Below are 25,894 nucleotides of genomic sequence, written 5' to 3'. Positions count from 1 at the left end.
CACCACCCCCTCCCCCTCCCGGCACCACTGCTGCACCGTACCCGCAGCGCAGCCTCCGACTTCCGCAGACAGCGCCATGTGCAGGACTCGGTAGAACCGGCGCCTTTTTCCCCTTTCACTACTTCACCCGCGGGGAGAGTTCACCGTCAATCGCAGCTTTCGACTCATTTTCTAAAAGGATAATAACGATGAGGTAAGAGTTTCCGGTCGCCATTTTCCCGGTGTGTTAACGGGTTTTTATCTCAGGAGAATCTGCGTGAGAGAATTGGCCGCTTATCCCGCTGTGTGTACGGGGGCAGCATGTCCGAGCGGCGCCGTTCGGAAAGTCGTCCGGTAGAAAGAGGTCCCCTCACGGGTATGCAGCGTGTTAGCTTAGCCCCCTGTGTTGTTGCCCCGCTGCTAACTAGCCGAGCTAACCCCTCCACAAGTTAAGCTAGCGAGTTAGCACTGACGGATGAAAGGACACCGTGCTGTTTATGGTGGCTAGCTAGTGGGGCTAACGTAGCAAACAGTTAGCCAGCCACCGGCCTGGTTTGCACGTGGCTACATGCTAGCAGGGAGGGCTGTTTCCTAACCTAGCGTGCACGTGATGAGGCCAAATCAACACAGCAGTGTGTGCATGTGCCACGATATGTGTTGTTGTCACAATAAAGGGGGGAAGTGTACGTTGGGGCTGCAGGCGGGGCTGTGCTAAGCTAATGTTAGCCGCGTAGCATGAACGAGATGCCCTGTCAGTCAGATGTCAGTGTCATGGTTCGTGTTAAAGCCCCAAATCGGTGGCAGGTTTTTATAAATGCGGGTAGTGTGGGATCCTAATGGGGCTGTTGTGCCTGTGGTAGTTGGCTGACACCAACAGCACAAGCTCAGGGTCACTGCAATGTTTTTGCTTTGACCTTATAAAAGAGAAGTAACAATCAAGTGGACTATGCAAGGAATTCCTATTTATTTGTTCCTATCAAGGTGTCACTGTCGTATTCAGCCTTAATTTATTGTCAGACAAATGAATCAGAGCTGCAGCTACAATCAAATGCATTCTCACCCTTCCATCTAAGCACCATCTTTTACATTTGGCACCACATGCAGCCAGCTTCAGTGTAAAAACCGTGTTTGAGTACAGCTTTTTTTTAGTGTGTGGATGTAAATGTTTCATATTTACATCTGAAGCCATTTTATATGAATATATTCTTCTGGAATATGTCAAATCAATTGTTTATTCATGACATTTGCATCCTACACTTGTTTAGGCGGTGCTTTTGACCACTGAGGACGAAGGATAATATTTGTGCTCCGTCTATTCCATGTTGTGCCTTTTCTGTTTTGTTTTCACTGCACCATTCCAAGGCCACAATTGATATATGGTGTGTGTGCACATCCATCCATGTTACACAAAGTTGGAGATCTGTGCTGTGGTGAGTTCAGTTGGTTATGTTTTGTAGTAGTGCTTCACCAAATCTTAACCCGTGTGCATCTCCCCTCCCGCAGGCGTGGCTATGACAGAGACCGTGATGATCGGTCGAAAGAGAGGGCCCGGGAGCGAGACCGTGACCGGGACAGGGACGTGAAGTCATCTGTGGTGCACAACATCCAGACTCCATGTAGTGGAGGCTTTCTTAAGCCAAACCCTGTACAGCAGCAAATCAACCCATTCACCAACCTGCCCCACACGCCACGCTACTATGAGATCCTCAAGAAGCGGCTGCAGCTGCCTGTCTGGGACTACAGAGAGAGCTTCAGTAACATCATGATGCGGAACCAGTCCTTTGTGCTGGTGGGAGAGACGGGCTCTGGAAAGACCACACAGGTACAGAGGCAGAATGTTCGGCAATCCAAGAACTTAGTTGTCAGTTGCCCCTACAAATACACTTTTACTGTACCCTGACTACGAATTTGATAAAATTGGCGAAATAATAAAATAGAAAACAGGGTGCAGTGAGCAGATGATGCATTTTAAATAGGTTCTCTCGAGAGTTGACTCGCAGCATGTGGTTATTAGATTTCTTTTTATTTAAGTTCTTGAAAGAGCTTGATTGTGTGTTTTTTTAAATTTGCAACAGAGAAGATTAAAGTAAATCACAGATTGAGCCTTGAGGTCCTCCTGAGGGGAATATAAACCATCTTCTTAAATGAAGTTGCACAGTCTTTGCACTGTGTTTTGCCTTGATTCCAAAAAGTATCTGTTTTCTCTAAAGTTATGAATTCCACAGAAATACAATGTTTAGTAGAGGGGGCTTGATTTATGGATATCTCTTGAAATATAGGGAAAATAGTCCATGATGCTATTGAGTTTAAAAATCTATGGGATTTCTGTTACTTTATAACAGCAGCACATTCAAAAAACAAAAAAAACACTGTTCACTTATTTTTAAATGCAAATGCGGCTTAGTCTTTGCCATGCACAAATTAGGTTGCACACAAATATATATTGAGATCACATTGTTAAACAATGAAAAGTTTATGATCAGCTCTTTTAAATACTAAAACAAGATTGAAATACCGTATGTGAAATGTTTGTCTTCCAAACCTGTCATTGGGATTTGTTCCTTCTGATGACGTGTTATTCAAAGACAGTTATTTCAGAACAAAGGGTGTGCATCCAGAAATGAACTTTTGCTTTGCAGGACATTGCAGAGTAGCAATGCACTTCCAAGTTGTATCACTATGTAATAGTTTATTATTTGCTTAATCATTTCAAGAGTTCATCATGTGCACTGTCTTCCAGATCCCCCAGTGGTGTGTGGACATGGTGCGCTCCACGGGGGGGCCAAAGAGAGCGGTGGCCTGCACCCAGCCCCGGCGGGTGGCGGCCATGAGCGTCGCTCAGAGGGTGGCTGATGAGATGGATGTCATGCTGGGCCAAGAGGTTGGCTATTCCATCAGGTTTGAGGACTGCAGCTCTGCCAAGACTGTACTCAAGTAAGAAAAAAATTCAGATTGGTCCCAGCTTGCTTTTGTATGAGAAGTGGACAATAGCAGAAGCCTATGAATTTAACAATCTTTGTAATGTATTCGACCACATAGAAAGTCTCTTCAGGGGAATGTTTTGCTAATTGGTTTAGTTTCAAGCATGGTCTTGTTCAGATAATGTCATTGTGCGCCGTGATAAAGCCTTTTGGATCTCTTGTTTTTCTCTCAGGTATATGACAGATGGAATGTTGCTGCGGGAAGCCATGAACGATCCCCTGCTGGAGCGCTACGGTGTCATCATCCTGGACGAGGCCCACGAACGCACATTAGCTACAGACATCCTCATGGGGGTCCTCAAGGAGGTGGTCCGCCAGAGGCCTGACCTCAAGGTAAATAATCTTTCTTTTATGGCCTTAGTTTTAGAATGTGGTAGCAAGTGGATTGTATTGACTGTAAATGTCTAACTGTTAATTAAACTATTTGTTTTTTCTCTCGAGCCAATCAAATCGGCCTCACTTTTATTTTGTCCTCTCTTTAGACTTGTTTTCAAACATGAACTTTCTTTGTGAAAATTGTGTCTGGACATTTTCCAGAGTTTGTCTTTCACTTATGGAGAACGCATATTGTCGGGGTCCGGATTCAGGCGAGGGGTGGCGGTGCTTGTGTAGAGCATGATGAGGCAGGACATGACATATAGATTCTGCTCTTTTTGTTTTCGGCACATCAGCGTCAGCCCTTTCCGCCAAAAATATTGTTGCTGTCTTCTATGTGTGTGGCACCTAATATTCATCCTAAGTTATTTGTATATACAGTTTCATTTTTTGACGTGTTTTTCGGGAAAAAACATCCCCGTACCCACTCGCTTGCTGTGAATCTTCCTGCTGTTCATTCCAACATTTTCCAGACATTTTACTAAGGGGCTGGCAGCAAATTTTCTGGAACTGACTTGAACATTTGTGTTATCTCATACAGCAACTCTGGAAAATGTCCTGACTGCAAGCAGCTTTGGTGTAGAAAGTACTCTTGACAGTCGTCTGTTTTGTTTTCAGAAATTTCCCACTTAATGCTTACAAATCATTTAAAGCTCTACACTATGACTCCCTTGTAGGACGAGTGTTTATGTCCCTCTTTTGTGGCTCCCTCCTTTTATTTACAATTTTCCTGACAGTGTCCCCATGTCTGACAGCTGTGTGTGTATTGAGGAAAGACAAATGTTGGCATTAGGTTCAGAAATGCACATCTATTCTGCACCGCAGCACTAGCGGAGATTGCTCCCAGAGTCGGCCCCATTTTAAGCCAATCAACCAAGGGGAAGAACAGCAATGTGTCGGTGTGGATGGGAGCGTACAGGCAGGCAGAAGTTTTATAGGTGGCGTGTGCCAGAAATACTTCTCATACAGCAGATGGATAATGACTAGTTGTGTGTCAGTGTGGAATCAAAGGTTAGATTGTTGTTCGCGGACTGTTAAATGAGGTCTAGGTTATTGGGAATGATCATCCACCCACACCCCTCTATCTCCTTCATTCCCATCCCCTACCAAATTTGAAAGTTTAATTTGCCTTGATTAAGAGCAATTATGATGTCTCGCAGAGCGTAAAGTGAAATGCAGAGACGCTGGCCCCTGAAAATGCTAGAGATTGAAAATGGGAGACGTGTTTCCCATCAGAATCCTAATGCGCTTTATCTAATGGCTCTGGAGAGAACATTGTGTACCCAATATCAGGAACAAGGTCTGTCATGGCTCGGTGTAGGTCAGTGACTACACAGAGCGCCAAGTCACAAGTCACTGACTTGGAGTGTAATGCCCACTTCTGCACTACAGACACCATCTTGGGTTTGTGCCAGTGCGCTCACCTTAAATTCTTATTCAGAGCATTACCCTTCATCTATCCTGTATGTGGTTGCACTGTTATCCACTTAGCCTGTGTCGTCATCCGCAATCACCATCAAGCCATATTTAGTGTTAACTCATTCTTCACTTGAGTGCTCCCTCCCTTAATTGCCACAGTCATTTAAACTCTGCTGTCTTTACTTTTATTTAAATCTTTTCTTTCACCTCCTTTATGACGACATAGTCTCTGAACAAACGCCGTTCTCTTCCCTCTCTGCCCAGGTCATTGTCATGAGCGCCACACTCGACGCCGGCAAGTTCCAGGTGTACTTTGACAGTTGCCCACTGCTGACCATCCCTGGACGCACCCACCCCGTGGAGATTTTCTACACACCGGAACCAGAGCGCGACTACCTGGAGGCGGCCATCCGGACTGTGATCCAGATCCACATGTGCGAGGTGGATGAAGGGGACCTTCTGCTTTTCCTCACTGGACAAGAGGTATGAGTCCACAGGATTATGGGTTTTTTCTCTGCAAAAAACCTGCTTGTGGTGGCTTTAAACAGGAAACATTATTGGTGCTGATAAATTCAGCACCAATAATGTTTCCTGTTTAAAGCCACCACAAACGTGTTAATGTATGTAATTATTATTCAATATTTGTAGGGCTGCACGTAATTATTGTTTTCACATGGTTATTTTTTATGTTCATCATTGAGGCATTAACTTCGCCCATCAGAATGTTCTTGAGCATAAAATGATTTTTTCAACTTCAAAACACAATTCACTATATGTAAAACAAGCAAATGTTTTGTATTTATGCCTCACACACGAGCAATAATCATAATAGTTGATTTTATTTCGCATAACTAATCTATTAATCAGCCAGTCGTTTCAGCTCTATATTTATTCATGATTGTGTTTTTTTTCTGTCCCAACAAATTTGTTGAAAGACTGTTTACATCCCCAAAGTTAAGAGCATTTAAATTAATCTAATTACATAGATGAGTTACTCCCATACACTTTGACATGTGCACACACGCACTTACACTCTGCACAGGAAACTATTAATCCTCAGACTTATAGATGTTAATGGATGTGACTGTACCTGTTTGGGAAACCACGAGGGTTTGCAGAGAGAAGGCGAAAAAAGAAAAGATGAGTGACCCACATTCTGCCCTTCCCACGAATGTCTGAAATTAAGTCATTTATTATTTTTCCCCCCCTCTCTCTGCAAATGCTGTCCACTGACATGTAATGGAGGTCTGGGTTCATGCCCACAATGATGAATTTGGTTACACCTGGGTGGACATGCGCGCACACACACTCACAGAAAGAAAGAGCAGCAACAAATGTTTCAATCTCCTGATCCATGGACAAGGGAAGATTGTCAGAGCCAACAGCGCCTGTGCTACTGTGATTATTCTCTCACTACTCTGACAAAATGGTTTAAGAGACAAGTTGTGGTTGAAAAGTAGAATATAGCATGTGTGAACAAAATCCAAATAGTTTTAGTTTTTCCTCTTCAGTGGCTTAACACCAGTTTTTCACCCACACAAGGAATCACAAACTCCTGACCATTGTCTGTAAATAAAGATGGACGAGATGTCGCCACTCCTACTTTCCAAAAATGAAGCCAAAATATCCAGCATGGGAGCATGCGAGGTCCCGCCTATACATGCGCTCGACCAATTGTGGGTCAGTCTCAACTGGCGGTTGCGCTCGGCTTTTTTAGCATCAAATAACTAATTAAAACAAAATTTAGTGGGAAAAAATAAACACCTGAACATTCATCAATAAGAAGTAGCTTAAATGACGTCAAAATGTATTTGACGTGTACATTTACTTTGGCACATGTCCCATCCACTAACATGGAATAGTTTGGATTTATAACCTATACTGCAGCCAGCCACCAGGTGCTTCACATTTGGGGAGCAGTCGTGGCGTCCGTCTTTATGTACAGTCTATGGTCGTGACTCTGACTTTCCCAAATAAACTGTGACGGTGTGTTTATTAGCAGTAATTATTTGTCACTCCACAGCAGCCTGACTGTTGCAGTACATCTACGTCCGTTTTCATTTGTCAGAGCGTGATCAATATGCAGCTTGTTATGAAGGGGATGAAGTCATTAGAGGGCATGGTGTTTGAAGTGGTCTCCTTTGAGGGCTGGTAATTGATTTTAGATTTAGAGGCATCCCAGCTGCTCGGATGGCCTGAAACACTGATCGTCACTCTTATGAATGTGTATAAAAGTTTGGGATATTCACAGCCAATGTGAGACATTTTTTAGATTTTTTTAATCTTTTTGCTGTTAGATGTAATTTGTCGAGTTATATTCCAAGCTACCCCCCCGCCTGCCCCACACTGTGTCTAGCTGAAGCATTACTGAGAGCACTCCCACGGCGAGTTCATTATCACCCTGTCCTAATTGGGTTAAAGAAGTTAATGTGTGGTGGGTCTGGCAGAGATGGGTGTTCAAAGGGTGCTGCAGCACACCCCTCGAGCACTTCTTAACCTCTTCAGTCTCCCAGCGACGTTGATGTGGACTAATGATTGTGAGGCAGATCCCTGGCATAGCCACAGACTCTCTTCATCTGACCATTTAATTTAGAACAGGCAAACGCAAAATGCACAGTATTGGGTTCTTCTGTTACGCAGTTTTTCTGTGAGATATTTTGCTTCCACAAACAAATAGAGCTGAAGCACCAACTCCAAACAAGGAAGTCGAAACATATCACAGCTGTTGAGCTAAGATAAGTCCTAATATTTAAGCTTCCCCCACAGCAGCTAACATCAAAACATGGGGATTGGCAGGGGGGTTGTTTGCTAGTCAAGAGGAGTTCCTAAATGTGTCGGTTATTATCTTGGCTGTAGATTGTTGCTTCTGGGGGTCGTAGGGAGAGCTGGCGGACAGGTTTCCAACACTGGCCAACTGCCCCGATGTGTGCATACACACATTTACACACAACCACAACCACACACACACTCTGTCTTCATGTCCCTAAGGGACAGACAGCCAGCTTGCTTCCAGCGCTTTGGCAAAGAGGGCCATTTTTTTCCTCCATGGCAGCTGCTGCATCCAGAGGCTTGATAGGCTATTAATACCCAGGATAATTTTACCAATCCATTCAGATTTACCGTTTCCCACTTGTCAGTGTGTTGATTAAGAGGCACATGGCCATCAGCAGGGTTTGGCTTAATGCAATGAACAAGGGGACAAACGGGGCTAATAACACTCTTTCAGACCAGAAGGAAAACAGGAAACATCACCCGGTGTTATCTCATGTCAAGGCGAGTGTTACTGGCTTCACACAAAAGTACAAATCTTTTCGTTTCAGCCAGGCTTTAACTAATTTATGCACAGTTTGCTTTCAGAAAAGGAAGCGACCGTGTCAAAGAAGTTTTAAAATATAAAATAACAAGAATAACACAAGCTGTGATGCTTTTTTTTGTGTCCATAACCACTTATGAGACAATTGTGGGAATCCGAGATCCTGTTCATCAGTGTCTTCACTGTGACACTTCAAAGAGCTGCTGCATTGTTCCCATGGGCCTGCAGGTGGTGCAACAGTATAGGCTTTATTGTGACACACATAGTAACTGCTGCTTTATGAGGATTAAATGATTGTTGTTAGGAAAAAACAAAGAAAATCGTCCTGAACAGCGGAAGTTGCTTTTAAATGAAAAGCGGTTTTATGATGTTCTGGCCTATTAAAAATGTGTGTATGTCTATAGAGGTAGGTAAAATAAAACACTTTTTCCTATTGTAGTGATGCAGCTGTGCCTGTGGAATATCTGAATGTGTTTTATTACATTTAATATTGTGTACTAATAGGCCTTGAGACAATAGGCCCTAACCCAGTGTTCACTCATCATGCTTTCTTATTCCTGGTGTTACTCAGGTCCTCTGTCTGTCTGCCAGCCCACCGGCTCTAGAACGTTCAGCTTCACTAAACTGATCTGCCATGATTTGCCGCTGGTTATGCATCAGTGCTGCAGTCTCATCTCACATTCCCTTCTACAATACTGCACTGTGGAATAATGAACCCTGTTTGAGTCTGTCTGGCTCTGTGTGTGTATGTGTGCGCCTGCATAGCGTGCACGTCCATGTTTTTCGTGATTGCTGCATTTGACAACAGAGCCACAGGGAGCTCAGCAAAGCATACTGCAGTCCAGGTTTAATTTCCTCCGTCAGATGGAGCGATAGTCAGAACAAATGTACTGTAGCAGGGAACCACGGTTTCCCCGGCCGCCTCCTCTTCGCCTTCCTGAATCATCGACACTCACCACCATTGTTTCTCCAGGTGTTTTTCAGAACCTGTTTGCTTTCGCCGCGTGCATACACGAATGATGCCATGGTTAAGTGCTGCGCTCTCTGTCTTTCAGGAAATTGATGAAGCCTGCAAGCGAATCAAGAGAGAAGTTGAGGACCTGGGGCCTGAAGTTGGCGATATCAAAATCATCCCGTTGTATTCCACTCTGCCTCCACAGCAGCAACAGAGGATCTTCGAGCCACCCCCACCCAATAAACCAAGCGGTGCAATCGGAAGGAAGGTATAACTGCCTTGTTGCTATAAAAACACTGAGAGGGGGAGGTTGAAAAAGGGAGTTTGAGGGAGAGGGTAAGTGAAAGAGAAACTGAGTGGGGTTGATGTAGGAAGAACAGATGGAGAATAAGGTGGGTAAAAGAAGAGAGCTGGAAGGTAGGGACTAAAACTTTTTTTCCCTTTCTCAGCTTTAGTGCAGAACTGACTCACACAACATATGCTGCTTTTGTCAGCATGCAGTTCTCTGCTCTAAATTATAACTGGGGTTTTACTCACGCCCTCTGAGCCTGAGGAAAGTATTGCATTCTCAGTCATTTTTATCTTTCCACTACATTTGCACAGGCCCTGCTGCTGCTCAGAGAGGAGGCCTAAGACCTTTGCTGTCTGATTTGTCAAAGGTGATCTGAGCTGACCAAAAGCAGGACTTTTCTGGCTGTCGGATCTCAGAGGACTGGAAGGTCCTTTTTATTGATACAGACACAAGACAATTTCCCTCTTTTGTGTGACAGTTTCTATTCAGATCGGCTCATCACCGAGAGTCGCAACACCACCTGCGCTGGCACACTGTTGGCCAGGGATCTGAAAGAGTATCAGAATATCACTGCCAGTGAATGAGCAAACATTCACCCCCAGCATCTGATCGGGGACGGTGTTGATGAATGACTCATTGCTACAACCCCTCTAATTGAGGCAGATCAGGCCGACACATGAGCAGTGAACATATTTATGGCCTGTCAAAGTTGTGATATGATTTTTTGGTTTAATGCTATCTAAACTACCTGCAATTGGTCAGAAAGTCAGAAACTTTACCAAAAAAAATGTTGAGTTTGATCCGGACCAAGACAACCTCTTAAGGTTGGACTCAATTTCCGTCCGTTGGTCCAAGGCAGCTTTCACACCTGTTATGAAGTAAGTCCAAAGCTCGGGACCAAACCAGGTTGGTGTGAATGCCCCCTAAGTCTGTCATCAAGTCAATATTTCTAGCAAGGCCCATGCAGAAGCTTTGCTTACAAAGTTTGGATAATATATTTGACACTAAAACCCCATCTCCTTAGTTTCAACTCTTCAGTCTTGCTGTTTCAGTCAACATTGGTTGTGTAGTGCAGGTTTGAGAGGCTCATCATTCTTAGTGGTGAGATGACCCAGTGTTGGTTTGTAAAGATCTTTTTTCAAAGTTCAAATGTCATCCACAGTATTTGCCTCGGAAGAGCATGAAACATGGCCATGGTGTATTGCTTCTTTACTAACTTCTCCTGAATTTGCACAAGTAACTTCAGGATATAAAGTGAATGTAATGATTCCACTGTGACCCCTCAAAACTCAACCCAGCCACCACTTTTAACTCCACACCCTGTTTTCCCCAAGACAGATTTGTCAGGCGCTTGTTGAATTGGTCGAGGTCGCATCTAAAGTTGCCGTGCTTGAAGTAAATGTGCTTCTCCTCCATTTCTGACTGAGCGACTCATCAAGTGAAAAATGTAGAGATGTCATTCAAGCCAGCCCAAGAGGAAGGAGCGAAAAAGAATTAATGTTCGTCATGTCTGCAGCTACGCATGCTAACGACTGCATTAGGCACCCCTCAATTAACATAAAGCACTAGCTCGTCATTGCTCCATTTCTCCAGGAAAGCCACCGATCTTCCATTTTTGAACAGTTTAATCATTTAGAGCCAAGGCAGCAATTGACTAATTACAAACAAAGACTATAATCTCACTTTGCTTTCCAGCGTCTCAAAGATTGTCTCTAACAAATGTGCTGTGATGAGTGTTAGGTTTGTTTTTAGCATTGTCACGTTTGGAATAGTCCCTCAAATGTCACTTTTAATTCCCCCTATATCCATTTCAATGAGCCCTGAATGTGGGTGTGACAACGCAGCTCAAGGCACGTTCTCCTTTCCCCGGTTGGGGGGAGGCTTTATTTGTCAACAAGGCTGTGTCTCCCAGCAGGGTACGTGAAAGATGGCCCGTGTTAGCCATAGCACTTGCTCTCCTGCAGGTAATAACCCAGAAATAACATGCAGAGATGATGCTGTAATGATATTACTGATGAAGAAGCCAGGATTATCCAGTGCAGCAACAGACTGGAAGGAGCCAGTCTGCCTTCAGTATAATGGCCCTAGGCTGGATAATCCTTCAGAATCAATGCAGCCAATGAGGCCACCCATATGATCATGAAATGTGAGAGGGTGTCATGTGTGGCATCTGCTGGAGCACTGACTGTGTCCCAGCACACAGGGCAGCGCAGCCTCACCTATTCCATTTTTTAAAACCAGACTTTGAAGCATTCCATGCCTTTCATTCCTTGCTGGGACGCTGGCATGTAGTGTCTGTCATGAGACACTGTCTGATGGCCTGGTCTGTCTTTGTTTGGCCAGCCAATTTATTTTCAGACTGCCACAGTGTGGCGAATTGCCTTCACAATGATGTGACTCCTCTATACCTTTGGGCTTGTGGCAGTGCTTTCACACTGCAGGAACTTAACAACCTCTAACCTGGAGCTTTGCACTGAGCTTTTAGGAACTTTATGACTCTTCGGTACCTGGTTGTTTTTGGATATTGTGCAATTAAAAAGATAAAGCAGAATGTCCAACATATCAAACAAACTGAAATTTGTTTTTTTGGTATAATGTTGAGTATGTCTTCAGTTTTTCTTTAGATTTTGTCCTATGCTTTATGGCTGTTTGTTTTATCTCCATTTGTGCCAGACACTAAGAAAACTCCCTTCAGCCTGCCTCCCCAAGCATTCTCCTTTCTTCTATTCTACTTTTAAGTATTTGTTTTCTTCTACAAATGCAGTAGTAAAATACTGTCATCAATCTTTGCTGTGATGCCACATTTACTAGACCAATCAGGATCGACGGCACTGCGGACAACCCTTGAAAGTATCTGGAAACTCTGATTATACTTTGTTTTCAGGAACACAATTCTCAGCTGTGTGGAAAAAGTAAAGTCAACACACGTGTCGCTGAGTTTATCTCAATTAGACCGGCATTCTTACATGAATAACGAGAGCCCCTGCCAACCCCCAACAGTCCCTTTTTTAAATTCAATCTAGTTGCACCACAGTAAACACACTCATGGATATAAGTTTCTGAAATATGCCTGATTTATTACTCTAATTGGTTTCTTGGAGAATTGTGCCGTTTTTGTGTAATCTTGTTCACAAACAAATCAAGCAACAAACAAACAGACAGGGGTAAAAACATAACCTTCTTGGCCGAGGTTATAACCACTACATCCATTCACCAGATACAACTGTCTGATCAGTTTCATATGGAGATGGGTGCTCACTGCCTCCTCTTCATTCGTCTGTATGAATACTAAGGGGAATAAGTCTTTGGGCAGGTGAATTACTTGAGGTCAAGGGCTGAATGAGGGTGAAGAAAGTCCCTCCCTGGCATTAATAACTAAACAGTCCGGCATTCTGCGGCTGGTGAAGAATCTTCGCTTAAAAGGTGGGATTTAAAAGTCTCTACGGCTCACAGCTTGAAGGCAGCTGAAGAGGCACAGCCACAAAGGAAGTGTGTCAAGTGTGCAAAATTGGTTCTGTGGACCTGCATCAGCAAAGACTACAGAGGACTGTTTGGTTTTGTGCTGGGCATTTTATTATGCACACTACCAAGAAAGCAGACTGGCTACCACCAAAATGAGTGCTTAGGTCAGGCCGCAGCTTGTTCCTGTCCTGGTGGATGTTGAGTGAGTGAGCAAGGAAAAGAGTTTTCAAGTGTTGAAAGGCGCTTTTTTTTCTTCTTTTTTTTCAAACACCCACTTCCACATTGAGCTGTGACACTGGAGTGGCAGTTGCCAGTAGAGTGGGCTATGACCCGGCTGCCACAGTCTGAAGTGCTATGATGAATCTAAAGGATTTCTCTGTCCAGTCGGCTCCCAGTGTTATATAAGGAGAACTCACCCTAGCGGCGGTCATGGTTCGCGTGAGAGCAGCTGCAAATCTGTCTCCCCCATCCTCTCCCCTCTTCCCTCCTCTCCCCTGTTTGTGTATATGCTGACAGCTAGAGACCCATAGGGTGATGTGAGTCATTTGATATTTTTTATATTTTTTTGCTCCAATTCAGCTGTCGTTTCTCATAGACAGTCTTGCTATAGGGGATAATTGTAATAGAAAAAGATCTGAGACTGAGAGATGGTGCAGGTTCACAGTTTTCCCCCATCCGTCTTATTCTCAGAAACCAAGCGGCTTTTCCTCTGCGCAGTATTTCTCTGCACACAGACAGTTAACAATGACATCTGCCCTGATGCTTAAATCAACTCCCACGCCACGCTGGCACGCGACGGGTCCAATAAACCATCTGTATCATCACTACCCTTTTTACGTTCCCCATTTTTCAGATGATCAGAACTGCGTTAGCATTTGTTTGCTCGCTTGTTTCTTTATTTTTAACGTTTCCTTATGCCCAACATAGTAAGCATATGCTGCACAACCTGCCTGTCTTGCTTGTTGAAGCTTGAATGGACTGACATCATTAGGTTGTTGTGATATAATGCTGCTTTGACTTACCAGGTTTGCTTTTCATCACACTGGTGTGAAATTACTGAAGCTGGACTTAGTAATTGCGAGGAGAGGGGGTTGCAGCGTAGCTACAGCGACGGAGGCTTCTATGTATCCGCTGTAGTTTTACTGTAGGCTGTACCGTAGCTTATATGTCAAGATGTTACATCTCAGCAAACAACCAGAATGTATGTACACGTCAGGGCTGTGGCAGCTACTAAGAGACGAGACAAGAGCTGTAACTGGTCACCTTGTGTTTTCCTGCTAGTCTTTGATGCCAGTGGGGATTGTTGCGACTGAAGAAGACATGAAGGAAGTTGAAGACAGACTCGGATGTCAAACACTCATCTGTCAAATCCAGCTCCACTGCAAATTGAAAAACTGCACTCTGTCTCATGAGTTAAAAAAAGTATTCAAACTATTTCTGGATATAATTCCAGCTCTGTATGCCAAGCACGATGTTGCTCCATGCGAGGAAGTGAATGTAAGCATCTCTTGTTCAATTAAATGTTATTTGTACAGAGTCAAATCACAACATAGAAGGTCGAGACCTTACAATATTATAGAGAAACCCTATAGTTCTTACAATGAGCAAACACTTTGTGACTGTGCAGAGGGAAAAAACAACCGTTTTAATTGGGGAGAAACCTCCAACCGAACTGGGCTCAGTTCTCGACTGGTCAGGATGAGAGGAGAGAAATTAGGCAGGAGAGCTGATATAAATCTATTCTATTATGTATCCACCTGGGGACTAAGTCACAGTATAAATCCATCTTTAGATTTGCCTCATCCAATATCTTGTCACTCTAGTTTTACTCTGGACTAGATGTGCAATTTTCATGTTCTGATATTTCCGTGCCACATTGTGCCACGAGAATAGCACTTAGAAGAACGCATACCTCCGCCAAGGCCCAACAGTCCCCTTAAATTCAATGTAATGCACCAAATTTTACACACATCCACGAATTATTGCCTCGTAAATTGGTGAAAACGTCAAAAAACCCAAAGTTAAAATAATGTGCTCCTCCTCTCTGCCCCAAAATGTAATGGTTTCTTTGTTGGCTGATGTTCCAACCTTCCATCAACTTTCATGGAAATCTGGTGAACAGTTTTTGCGTAATCCGGCTGACAATCAGACGTCAAAAACATAACCTTTTTAGCGGAGGTAACACAGGAGTGTTGGTATAAAACACGTCACTGTCGAATCTCAAAAGCTCCTACACAACTAACAGCAATTCTGCTATGATGAAGACTTTTCTCGTGGTCAAGTGCAAATGCAAACTGCAATGCTGCTTGCCTCTGGTGGTGTTTGAAGCACAGCTTTGACAGAGCCAGCCTTTTCGTAGCACACAGCGAGAGCCAATCAGCGACAATGAGCCATGCACAGTCGGTGCGTCTGCAGACAGCAGTGTTCCAAATTTCGAGACATGTGCCGGGTTCACATGAGAGACGCTCACAGGAAAGCAGTAACCACCGTTGAGCCCGCAACGTGTTAAAAAGCCGGAACCATTACATCAACTGTTTTCTGCAATTTTGAAAAAAACTCCACAAAGAGCTTTCCAAGTGAGGGAAGCTGACACCTCAACAAAAGCAGCAACGTGCTGAGGACAGTCAGGCAGAAACTCCAACTGCATGCACGCATAACACAAAGGACAGAGGTAATGCATTTGGATGGGGCACTGAGCACCTCGCCGGCTCTCTCCACAAATTCGCTGAAAGCACATTGAACCTGATTGCAGAAACTGTTGTTGTACTGCCCTGTTGGGTTACATTAGACAATGTGTGTACAGAGCACCACAGAGGCTCCTTCAGTCAACTCACTCACATCAGGGAATATGTTTCAAGTTGCAGCAAAGTGTTACATCTGCACTTGTCTGTCTCTTTTCCTCTTCATGTGAAAGAATGACTTCCTTTTTCCAGATTTAGTTCTGCACGCTGGTTTCTGTCTGTGAAACATTATAAAACAGTCATCTTTCATGTGTCCAAGTCGTTGAGTTGTCTGTTTTTAATACTTGCATGTTGCTAAATAACTGTTGACCATGCATACCAGTGGGTTCCTCCAAACCCCCCACGGTAGATCATGTCTTCACCCGCGTGTTCTCCTTTCCACAGGTCGTCGTGTCAACAAACATCGCAGAGACGTCCCTTACCATTGACGGTGTGGTGTTTGTAATTGATCCTGGATTTGCCAAGCAAAAGGTTAGCTTTCCCCCCATCTTCTCCCCCTCACCCCCCACACCCCATCTTCTCCCACCGCCCTTTATCTGCAGTGATCATCTGCGTCTGTTGCCTGAGAATCCCCAGATAAACACAGCAGTGCACACCTGACAGCGGCAAAAGATGGAAAAGCCAGTTATTTATTCCTCTGACATTTCACCAGCCTGCAGCCAAGTCCTACACATGGCGTAAAAAAGAGACGATTTATGCACTGTAGTGAATTGTGTGGATGTGTTGTACATTTTTTGTTAGCTGCTGGTATTGTAGCACATTGTGGGTGTTAGTGTGTTTAACCACTTATTTATTTTTATATCTATCCCTGGGAAAAAAAAATTCTATCCATCTGAAATGTAATTTTTATTTCTATTTTTCCGTCAGGTGTATAACCCAAGAATCCGAGTGGAGTCGCTTTTGGTGACGGCCATCAGCAAGGCCTCAGCCCAGCAGAGGGCAGGGCGCGCTGGAAGGACGTGCCCAGGAAAGTGTTTCCGCCTTTACACTGAGAAAGCCTACAAGACAGAAATGCAGGTAAGCAACAAGATAGTTTAGGGGGGAAAAAAACTAAATTCTATGAGGTGTAAACAAGCGAATGATTGTCATATCTCACGTTCTTCAATGCCACAAGCACTTTGTATCCCCCTGGAGCTGCCCTCAAGCTGGTAAAGCTCTCTGTTATGTAGTACTTGCAATTCCACGAGTCCCATTTTAGCTCTGAGTTCTATTTCCAAGAGTTCAGTGCTAAACCACAGCCTCCCCACTCTGCCTCATAACCGTACTAACGACGCCGCCACCTTGTGACAAATGACGTGCGGAAGCTCAGTTCTCTTTAACAGGGTAATTCCTTCACATCATGCTGAGGGGCAAATGGAATTTTAAAAAATAAGTTAAATAGCCCTTCAAACGCCGTAGACTCCCAGGTTGACATATGAGCGACACATGAGGAGATAACAAGTGCGCTGACTAATACATTTTAAATGGACTCAGGTTTTTTTCTTGTACCTCTTACCTGGCGCAGGACAACACATATCCAGAGATCCTGAGGTCGAACCTGGGCTCTGTGGTGCTGCAGCTGAAGAAGCTGGGTATTGATGACCTGGTGCACTTCGACTTCATGGACCCACCAGGTTAGTATGAACAAATACCGTTTTTCTTCAGCTCAGAAAGACATGTTTCTGTTCGTTATTGCTCAAAGCTCTTTATGTTGTTTCATTAACATTCAGTTCCACAGAAAAGTATAAAGCTTTACATGGTAAGAGCGTGACGATATGGCCCAAAACTTTGAGATAAAAACATTTCTCATCTGATATCGATAATTACTTGCTTCTGAGTGAAGGTTGTTTATTTTTAATAGTAAGTGATAATTATTTAGGTCTGCATTTTTAGTAATACCCATTCTATGCATGTCGTAGTTTTGATTGTTGGCAGTAGGGTCCATCACTACTGACTGTGTTCCCTGCATTCAAACTGCCTTCACACACACACACACACACACACACACACAAGGGGAAATGCAGATATCTGTATTTTATTTTGGAAAAGCACTTGTGCTGGGTATCGGGGTCCTTGTGTGTGGAGTCTGCATGTTCTCCTTGTGTCTGGGTGGGTTTTCTCCGGGTACTCCGGCTTCCTCCCGACAACGTGTTAGATAGATGAATGAAGTTGCAGTTATTATTGATATACTTTTAAAGAAATAAATATATAGAGTTTGACTGTACTGTAAACAGTCACCAGTTGCACCTCTGTTGTATTTCTGAAAGCATAGTTGCTAAATGAGTGTTTTCCGTTGTGTCAAACTACACTTTCTTTCCCATAAAAAAACAATGACTATAATCTGAAGCATTGACGTCTTGATAAAATGTAATTTTGATCTTGATCTATGGCTCCATTTGAATCAAAACAAATTGAGCTGTTATGAAATCGAGCAACATTTAGTTTAAGTGTGGTTCTGATGTGCAGTATCAAATCTGGGTCAGCTGAGTCTCCTGGGAGCTCAGTAGCGTAAATGAAGTGATCTTGGCAGATATCAAGTGGTGAATGTTGAGATTTGTGGATAAGCACTCTGGTAGACATCTCCGTAGTATTCTGCAGTTTTTATGAGAGAGTGAGAAAAGGCAGTGATGTTCCGGCAGCCTCTGTTTGTATTTTTTATTTCTCGTACATAAGAATTACGCTGTTTCTCTGCCAGAACACAGACCTCTTCTTGCTGTGGCGCCAAGTTATGGCATTCTTCAGTAGAGCGTGTGTTCCTACATCTTCCCAAGGAGACCACCCCCTCCTTTCCCTATCCCTATCCCTAACCTCCCCCTCCCCCCTTTTCTCACCATAATATAGTTTTCATCTCACCTCTGAGATTAAACCCATCTCTCCCCGTCCACTGTGGCAAACGCCATTTTGAGAATGAAATTGGTTACATCAATAGCAGCGCTATCACCTTGGCTATTGCCTTCCCTTTATATTCCTCCAGTGAAACGTGACTGACCTCCACCACCACCCCCACAATTCTCACAAAACGTACGGGTAAGCGCCGGCATATAGGATTGGCCTTGTCTGCCGAGTCTAACTGGGAACAGTGGGGTGAAGGCAAAGGGGAGGATTACCTTTTTATTTATTTGATCCATTCATGGCGAAAGGTTCCTCCTAACTAGCTCCTGAGCACACTGGAGGCTGGAGCTAGTTGAGTGCAGCGAATGATGTCTGCTTTGTCTCAGTGATTTCTGTGAGAGCTCCTGGACAGGCACTTCATGATATCTAGTTACAGTGGATCAATTTTGATACCCTGTGTCAAAGGCCCCCCTCAGAGTAAATGCACAGGTCAAAGGAGCGTCGCTGGAGAGTCGACACATCAGAGAAGAAACAATAGAGTTTGAAGGGTTTTTCTGTATGTTTTCTATCCTAAATGGGTGGATAGGAGGTTCTTAAACCGTCACAATCAAAAATCCTTTGTTTCAGGCCACATCGTTTGTTTTTATAATCCTAGGCCAACATACATTTTGTACACTTGAAATTTCAAGTAATCTAAAATTGATTTAAGATATTGTTCCTTTGATGATTCACCCCAAATGCCAGTGTTATTTTCCCCCCATTTGAGCTTGTCCATAATCTTAATGGATCCTTGATTTTCCTTTTTGCTGTGAAACGCTCAAGTGTGTCGTGCATTTTTCGCTTTACCCACCTCCTTCCTTGCTCACTAAACACGGGAGCGACGACGTGAGCCAGCCAACCAAATGGAAAATCCAAAAGAAATCAGTAGCGATTTACACAGGGACTTGGCTGGGTGGGATTCATTTGCCTCATGACATTTCCAAAGAAGTACCTTTTCAAAGCCAGTGTGGTTTAATGTACCTTTAGCCTTTCGTCTCATTGATTTGGCCCTTGGTTAATATATCGGATTCTTGTGTGTTGAGGCAGTCAATACTTACTTTCTGATGAGCTTTGTGTATAGATTGAATTTCCACACTGCTTCATCATGCTAGCAGAACTTGGAAATCAGATTTACACTTTTTGTGCAGCCCCCGCTCAAGCCATTGGTGTGGTAAGTAATGTAGCCGGCACTCACTTTGTGTTTTTTGTGTTTTAAGAGCTTTGATGCCCCAAATCAATATTTGTTAATCATAAAAAAATGCCTCCCTGCTGTTTGAAATTGAATTTTTTTGTGAGCACTTGGGAGAAATGAAAGTGAACGAGCACCACAGCCAGTGCTTGAAGCTAATTTTCAGTTAACATGCAACTGGTCATTAGGCTTCAGCTCTCAGGAGCCAAAGGTCAATAATTGCATCTGGAGGGAAAATCTTTTAACCAAACGGTGGAAGCCTTTTGTGTTGAAGCATTAAGTAGAAAGTTCTCCTGTAATTGCATTAGTTGTTTAGGATTGCCTGAGCGAAGGATGAAAAATGAGCTTTGCCGTGATTACTTCTCCGCTAAGTTGCTGTCTAGCGTAACTCTGGCCGTCACACGGAGAGCCTTCTCATTTTGATTCACCTCATGCACCCTGCCACAAAACCTGCAAACAAACCGGCCTTTGTTTGAGTGGCTGTGTCTTTTTTTAACTCGCATTTGTCTTCCATTAAAGGTCCAAGAACAAGCAGATGATGGAACTCTATTGTTGTCACAGCTCTTTTTTTTCTTGGGCTGCCTCTTTTCTCAAATAGTCATTTGGTTTCATCATGGTTGCAAGAACCGCTGAACCACATGTCATAGCATAGCATTTAAACTCTTATCTCCTGGCTTAAAGGAAATTAGTTTAAAAAATAATAATTTCTGCCTTAGATATTATTCAGGGAAAATTATGTTTTTATATTATAATCATTCACTTATTCAGCCTTAATTGCAATTTAATTTAATTTTGAGGACATGACGAGACAATGAGGGATTTTTTATAATTTAATAATTTTAAATGTTGATTAATCTGCAGATTGTTTTCTTGATTAATTCATTGGAAAAAAATTTTATCATTTAAATTTCAATAAATGACAAAAAAAACAGCAAGTTGTTACATTTGAGAAGGGGAAATCTGAGAAAGGCTGGCATTTCTACTTTAGTTAATTGACTATCAAAAAAAAGTCAGATTGATGTTTTGAGAGCAGATGCGGTCCTTCATCTCAGTATCAATCAATCCCATGTGTTCCTCGTAGTTCTTCTGCAGGGTGGCCGTAATGAAAGAAGTTTTGACCATTTTAGAAATGTTCATTATCTCTGTGTGTTTTGCCCATGGGCTTGGAACCATTTTTTTGTAATGGCCTGTCTTCGCCCATTCTGTCTCCTCCAGCCCCAGAGACCCTGATGCGAGCCCTGGAGTTGCTGAACTACCTGGCGGCGCTCAACAACGATGGCGACCTGACGGAGTTGGGCTCCATGATGGCAGAGTTCCCCCTGGACCCCCAGCTGGCCAAAATGGTCATCGCCAGCTGTGAATTCAACTGTTCCAACGAGATCCTCTCCATCACTGCCATGTTGTCAGGTAATGCTTGGGGCCGGCCTGCTGTGTGGGTCTGAGCTGCTACTCTTTCCATTTCCTGTTCTCGTGGACCGTGCCTCAGAAATAACCAATGAGCTTAAAGGACATGCCTATTTTATTAACTATTTTAGTCATATCTAACAGTGAAGTAGTTTTAGGTATTGTTTAACACACTGTACGCTCTCATTTAAATAGTACTTACAGTTGACTTTATCTGTATGAGCAATCCCGACCCCTGAAGTGTTGATCTACGTAGAATAAGTGTCCTACTGAACTTAACTACAAGGCAAGCAGAGGATGAAGTAAGTGATGTCAGCTATTACTTGTGAGGAAGGGGGGAAAAAATATGTCTGGACAAAATGTATAGGTGTAGCTGGAGCAGCACCAGCATACTCCTGCAGTAATTGTGCTTCAGGCTTTTCAAAGCAGAATGCTGCTCATTGAGATGAATCTTGAAGCCTTTGAAGGGAGCGCGAGGGTCTTTGAGAGTGGGGAAATGGATTTAAGTAGGTGTGCGTGGCGAGCACTTAAAGCAGGTGTTTCAGGATGGCAGGTTTTTGCTGAGTTCATTAGAGTAAGCAGCAAAAAGTACACCTGAGGACGATGCCGCCACAGCAGCCAGCCGCGGGGCTCGATAAAAAGGGGGTTTTCCTATTAAAGCTGCAATCAAGCAGCTTTGACGTTAAGCAATTCAGAGCAAGTTCGCAAGAGGGGAGAGGGCAAAGTCCTCTGGGTAAATTACACAGCTCTATTTTTATTTTGCTTCAGTATCAGGTGTGTAAGACAGGAGGCTTGTTTTGCCATATCTGGTATAAAAACGCATCAGGACGGAGAAACCGATCCTCCTCCCCTCCTCTTTGACCCTCCTCCTTTCCCTCTCCACCATAAACACTTGGCGAGTACAGTGTGCCCTGTGAAGTGCTCTGTGCCTCTCTTCAGCTGAGGCCTTGTTCCTCTCTGTGGGATTTGCTTAACTTATCCCTATGGGCGGCTGTGTTGCGGCCTATACCAACCTTGTTTAGTCCCACAGTGCTTCGTCCGACCCACGGAGGCTAGGAAGGTGGCCGACGAGTCCAAGATGCGCTTCGCCCACATCGACGGAGACCACATGACACTGCTCAACGTCTACCACGCATTCAAACAAAGTGAGTGGCTGTTTCGCGCACTCACTTTTCCCCAATTACGATTCATGTCGTCACATTTTGTCTAAATGGACCCTTTTCTCAAACAGACCACGACGCTACTCAGTGGTGCTATGACAACTTTGTCAACTACCGCTCGCTGATGTCGGCAGACAACGTGCGGCAGCAGTTGTCCAGGATCATGGACCGCTTCAATCTGCCGCGACGGAGCACCGAGTTCAACAGCAGAGACTACTACATCAACATCCGCCGAGCGCTGGTCACTGGCTTCTTCATGCAGGTCAGTCAGTCACATTACGAGCCTTTTGGTGAAGTATTGGTGTGTATTTGTAACCTGTTGACCCGAGCCAGTTGGTCTCAACGAGCGCAGTGCCAGTTCTAAATCTGCCCGTTTGGAATGGGCTGTTTGCTTGGCCTGTGGCAATGCTGGTTGCAGCGTTTGTTTTTTATTTCTGGAACTGTAAAAGTGACCCGGACTAATTGAGCCACGGCAAGAAAAGACCCACAGCAGGTCTCCGTCCACAGAACCTTATAGCTGCTCCACCGCTGCTGCACAAACAGTAGTTCACCTGTTTTTTTAAAAGTTCAGTGAAGTCGTCTCAGAACGCAGAAGCCTGAACTGGAGAATCAGTTGTTGTTGTCGTGAATGCGCTCTTACATACGTTAAAGAGTCCAAGCCATTGCTGCTACAGAGGGCTGGTCGCCTGTTTATTCAAGGTTTATTAATATTAAACATATTGGGTGTCCAAGTTGCCCCAGATTCGACACTTCACTTCCTCGGGCCCTTAACAATACACATGCAGAGTGTGAAGCTGATAAGATGATGGCTTCTCGAGATATGCGAGTCACATACAGACAGAGCTTTCTGGCATTATTGGAAAAATAAGTCCTGTCACTTCCACTGTCTGATTGGATAAACTGATGAAGAGAGAGGACACTTCATATCCAAAGTCTGATTCAACACCATAACCCAGGAGCAACAGGGGAGATAGTGACGATAGTTCCTGACTGGTCGGCCGAGGCAAACAATCAGCAGGCAGCAATTCTAGTTGTTTTGTTGTTTGTGATTTTTGTACACGCAGTCTTTTTCCACCGCTAACCTGATGCTCATTGAAGTTTGCCCTTGTTGAGTTTGATCATTTGAAAAACAAGTGTTTTTGTGCAAAACATTCGTACTCACTGCGGCGGAGATGTTTATTGTAATGGACACACACACACACACACACACACACACACACACACACACACACACACACACACACAGCTGCTTTGTTTTAAACACATAACAAGAAATCATGTCAATTTGTGCCTCCCTTAAGGAAACAAATGGCATTTTGCGAGGAGCCATTTTCAAGGCTACCTGAAACAAGCAAACCTGACAAGTTGAATTATGGTGTTAATATTTAAATATTTGTCAACATTAACCTTTATCTCTGAGACAAATTTGCGGTTCATGTTCGAGCTTTCACAGCATTTGAGTTCATGTCTTTGTTTGGAAAGGTCTTTATTGAGACTGATTGCCTTGGTTAATCACAACAGCCACCGCAGCTTCACCAAGTATCTGCAAAGTAGAGGGGGGAAAAAAGCCAGCGCCTGGTTACAAACACGTTTGTCTTCTGTGTCGTATTACTTTTCCTTTTTTAAATCAGTGTGTTGTTAATTTACATAGGTTAAAATGGGTCCAGGGTAGCTACAATACATAAATCAAGCCCCAGAAAGGCAGTGTTTGTGGGCATTTAGTTTTTTCCTTCTGTGCGGGATCCTGTAACGACCCTCTTCTCTTCCTGTGCTGTAAACAGATCGCTCACCTGGAGCGCACTGGCCATTACCTCACGGTGAAGGACAACCAAGTCGTTCAGCTGCACCCCTCCACCGTGCTGGACCACAAGCCCGAGTGGGTGCTCTACAATGAGTTCGTGCTCACCACCAAGAATTACATCCGCACGTGCACGGACGTCAAACCAGAGTGGTAAGATTCCGTTTTAGCTGCATTTTTGATGAAGTCGGCATATTTCAAAGATAATTATCACATTTTCTAAATGTAATGGGCAAAGCATTTCATTCAAGTCTTTTATTTTGTGAAAATTTGAATTATTCAAATGTAAACCCTCCACATCAAAAACTGAATAATTTCTAATTGTTTATTTTTGTTTAATTTTGAGTCATATGGACATTTAATTATTTGTGTTGGCAACAAATAGTATTTTTTTTCCTGTATATCAGCTGTGTGTGTGTGTGTTTCTGTCTCTTGTCTTTTTTTGTGAGATTTCCAATTCTGTTAGTTGTAAAGTTGTATTGACATTATAAAAATCACTTACAAACGTAATGTGACACAGTGCAAGATTCGCTCTCAGCTATACTTGGGCAATAATGCACAGGCTATCATGTGAGACCAAGAAAACTGGAAAATAATTGTATTTTAGAGTCTGGACTCAAAGAAAGATTTCATCTTTGCCTTAAATATTACTGCAACAAATCACTGACCATCAAAATTATTGTCTATCAATTCTATTTGTCAGTCCGTTGGGTAATCAATGAATTGTTTGAGCTGTAAGTGCACAAGTACAACTGATTTAAGTCCAATAAACAGAAGAAGCCAGCCTCACCACTTCAGGCTTCGTATGCAGCGCACACCCTCAGTAAAAACTGTGTTTGTGCGACATGTTTCTCTTCCCCCTCATGGGGGGATTGACCTCGTGCAGTCAGATTTGTTGTGTGAATATGGTAAATACTGAAGACAATATTTGCCACTAACGTTTCCTTCCTTCCTTCCTTCCTTCCCTAGGTTGGTGAAAGTCGCCCCGCAGTACTACGAGATGAGCAACTTCCCCCAGTGTGAAGCAAAGAGACAGTTGGAGCGAATTGTTGCAAAACTCTCCACCAAGGAGTACTCTCAGTACTAAGAGGGTTTGCATGTGCATCCTCAGTATCTGTACAAAGTCCAATCTGAACTCTTTGAGCGTCATGTCTTTTTTTTTTCTCTCTCTCTTATCTCCACCAACAATCTCATCCTGAAGTCTATTTTTGTCTCACTGTGTTTAATGTATTTTCATAACGATCGATGGATTGTGTCCAGTTGCTTTCTCCGGCCGACATGTGTCTTTGTCTTTGGAGCGAAGAGCGTAAAGCACTGTTAAGAATGGACTGTGGGACCGGTTATCAGGAATTCTGTGTGAATCATCATTAGAAGTAAATTTCAACATTCCTCTTAAAGGCATCAATGATAAAAAAAATGTCACCTCGGAATTCTTGCTTGGTCTTTTGCATCTACAGCTAAAAAACAGCATTTCGTCCATTTAGACAAGCTTTTGATCAAATGTAATTTATACTGTATTTTGATGCAGGCATAATGTAATGTCCTCTTGTCACGGAGGAAGAGGCACATTTCCAGTCAACTTAATAAAAACGACTTTGTAATAAAATATTTTTTCCAGTGTCAGCATTAAAATAACACGATAATCTACGCATCAACTTTTCACTCAACCCTTATCCACACACACACACCCATACACACACACAGGCAGTGTGAGCGATCACGTTTTGACCTGCCAAATCCAGCTTGTTTCCGAGCTCTTCGGGGAAGTTAAATCTTCTTACTGGGATATTGATAGCTTCAGAAACAGTCGGAGTGAGGGGGAATGTTAATTACAAATGTTTCGGAACAAGATCAGTGTGAAATCCCTGCTGTGCCGGAGCCTGTTCTGGCTCCACCGCTTTGTGTCGGTCTCTCTCTTTCTGGGGAAGGTAACGCTTGCAGTCGGGAGAAGCAGGGATTCGAAGCACGGCTGCGAT

The 25,894-nt window shown here is 43.6% G+C and overlaps 1 protein-coding gene across 1 annotated transcript; it reads left to right on the top strand.

Annotated features, from left to right (window-relative positions):
• dhx15 (DEAH (Asp-Glu-Ala-His) box helicase 15) lies at positions 1 to 25,524 on the top strand. The gene is made up of 14 exons (XM_035148943.2): positions 1 to 193; positions 1,483 to 1,801; positions 2,720 to 2,913; positions 3,134 to 3,293; positions 5,019 to 5,237; positions 9,123 to 9,290; positions 15,902 to 15,988; positions 16,385 to 16,534; positions 17,022 to 17,130; positions 20,772 to 20,963; positions 21,983 to 22,105; positions 22,192 to 22,382; positions 23,902 to 24,071; positions 24,888 to 25,524. The coding sequence occupies exons 1-14, from the start codon at positions 189 to 191 to the stop codon at positions 25,003 to 25,005; spliced, it is 2,205 nt and encodes a 734-aa protein (XP_035004834.1). The 5' UTR covers positions 1 to 188; the 3' UTR covers positions 25,006 to 25,524.
• The last annotated feature ends 370 nt before the right edge of the window (positions 25,525 to 25,894 follow it).

Source organism: Hippoglossus stenolepis, chromosome 23 (assembly GCF_022539355.2).
Source record: "Hippoglossus stenolepis isolate QCI-W04-F060 chromosome 23, HSTE1.2, whole genome shotgun sequence".
NCBI classification, from domain to species: domain Eukaryota; kingdom Metazoa; phylum Chordata; class Actinopteri; order Pleuronectiformes; family Pleuronectidae; genus Hippoglossus; species Hippoglossus stenolepis.
Note: the sequence above shows the minus strand (reverse complement) of the source record. Positions and strands in the feature narration are given on the sequence as shown.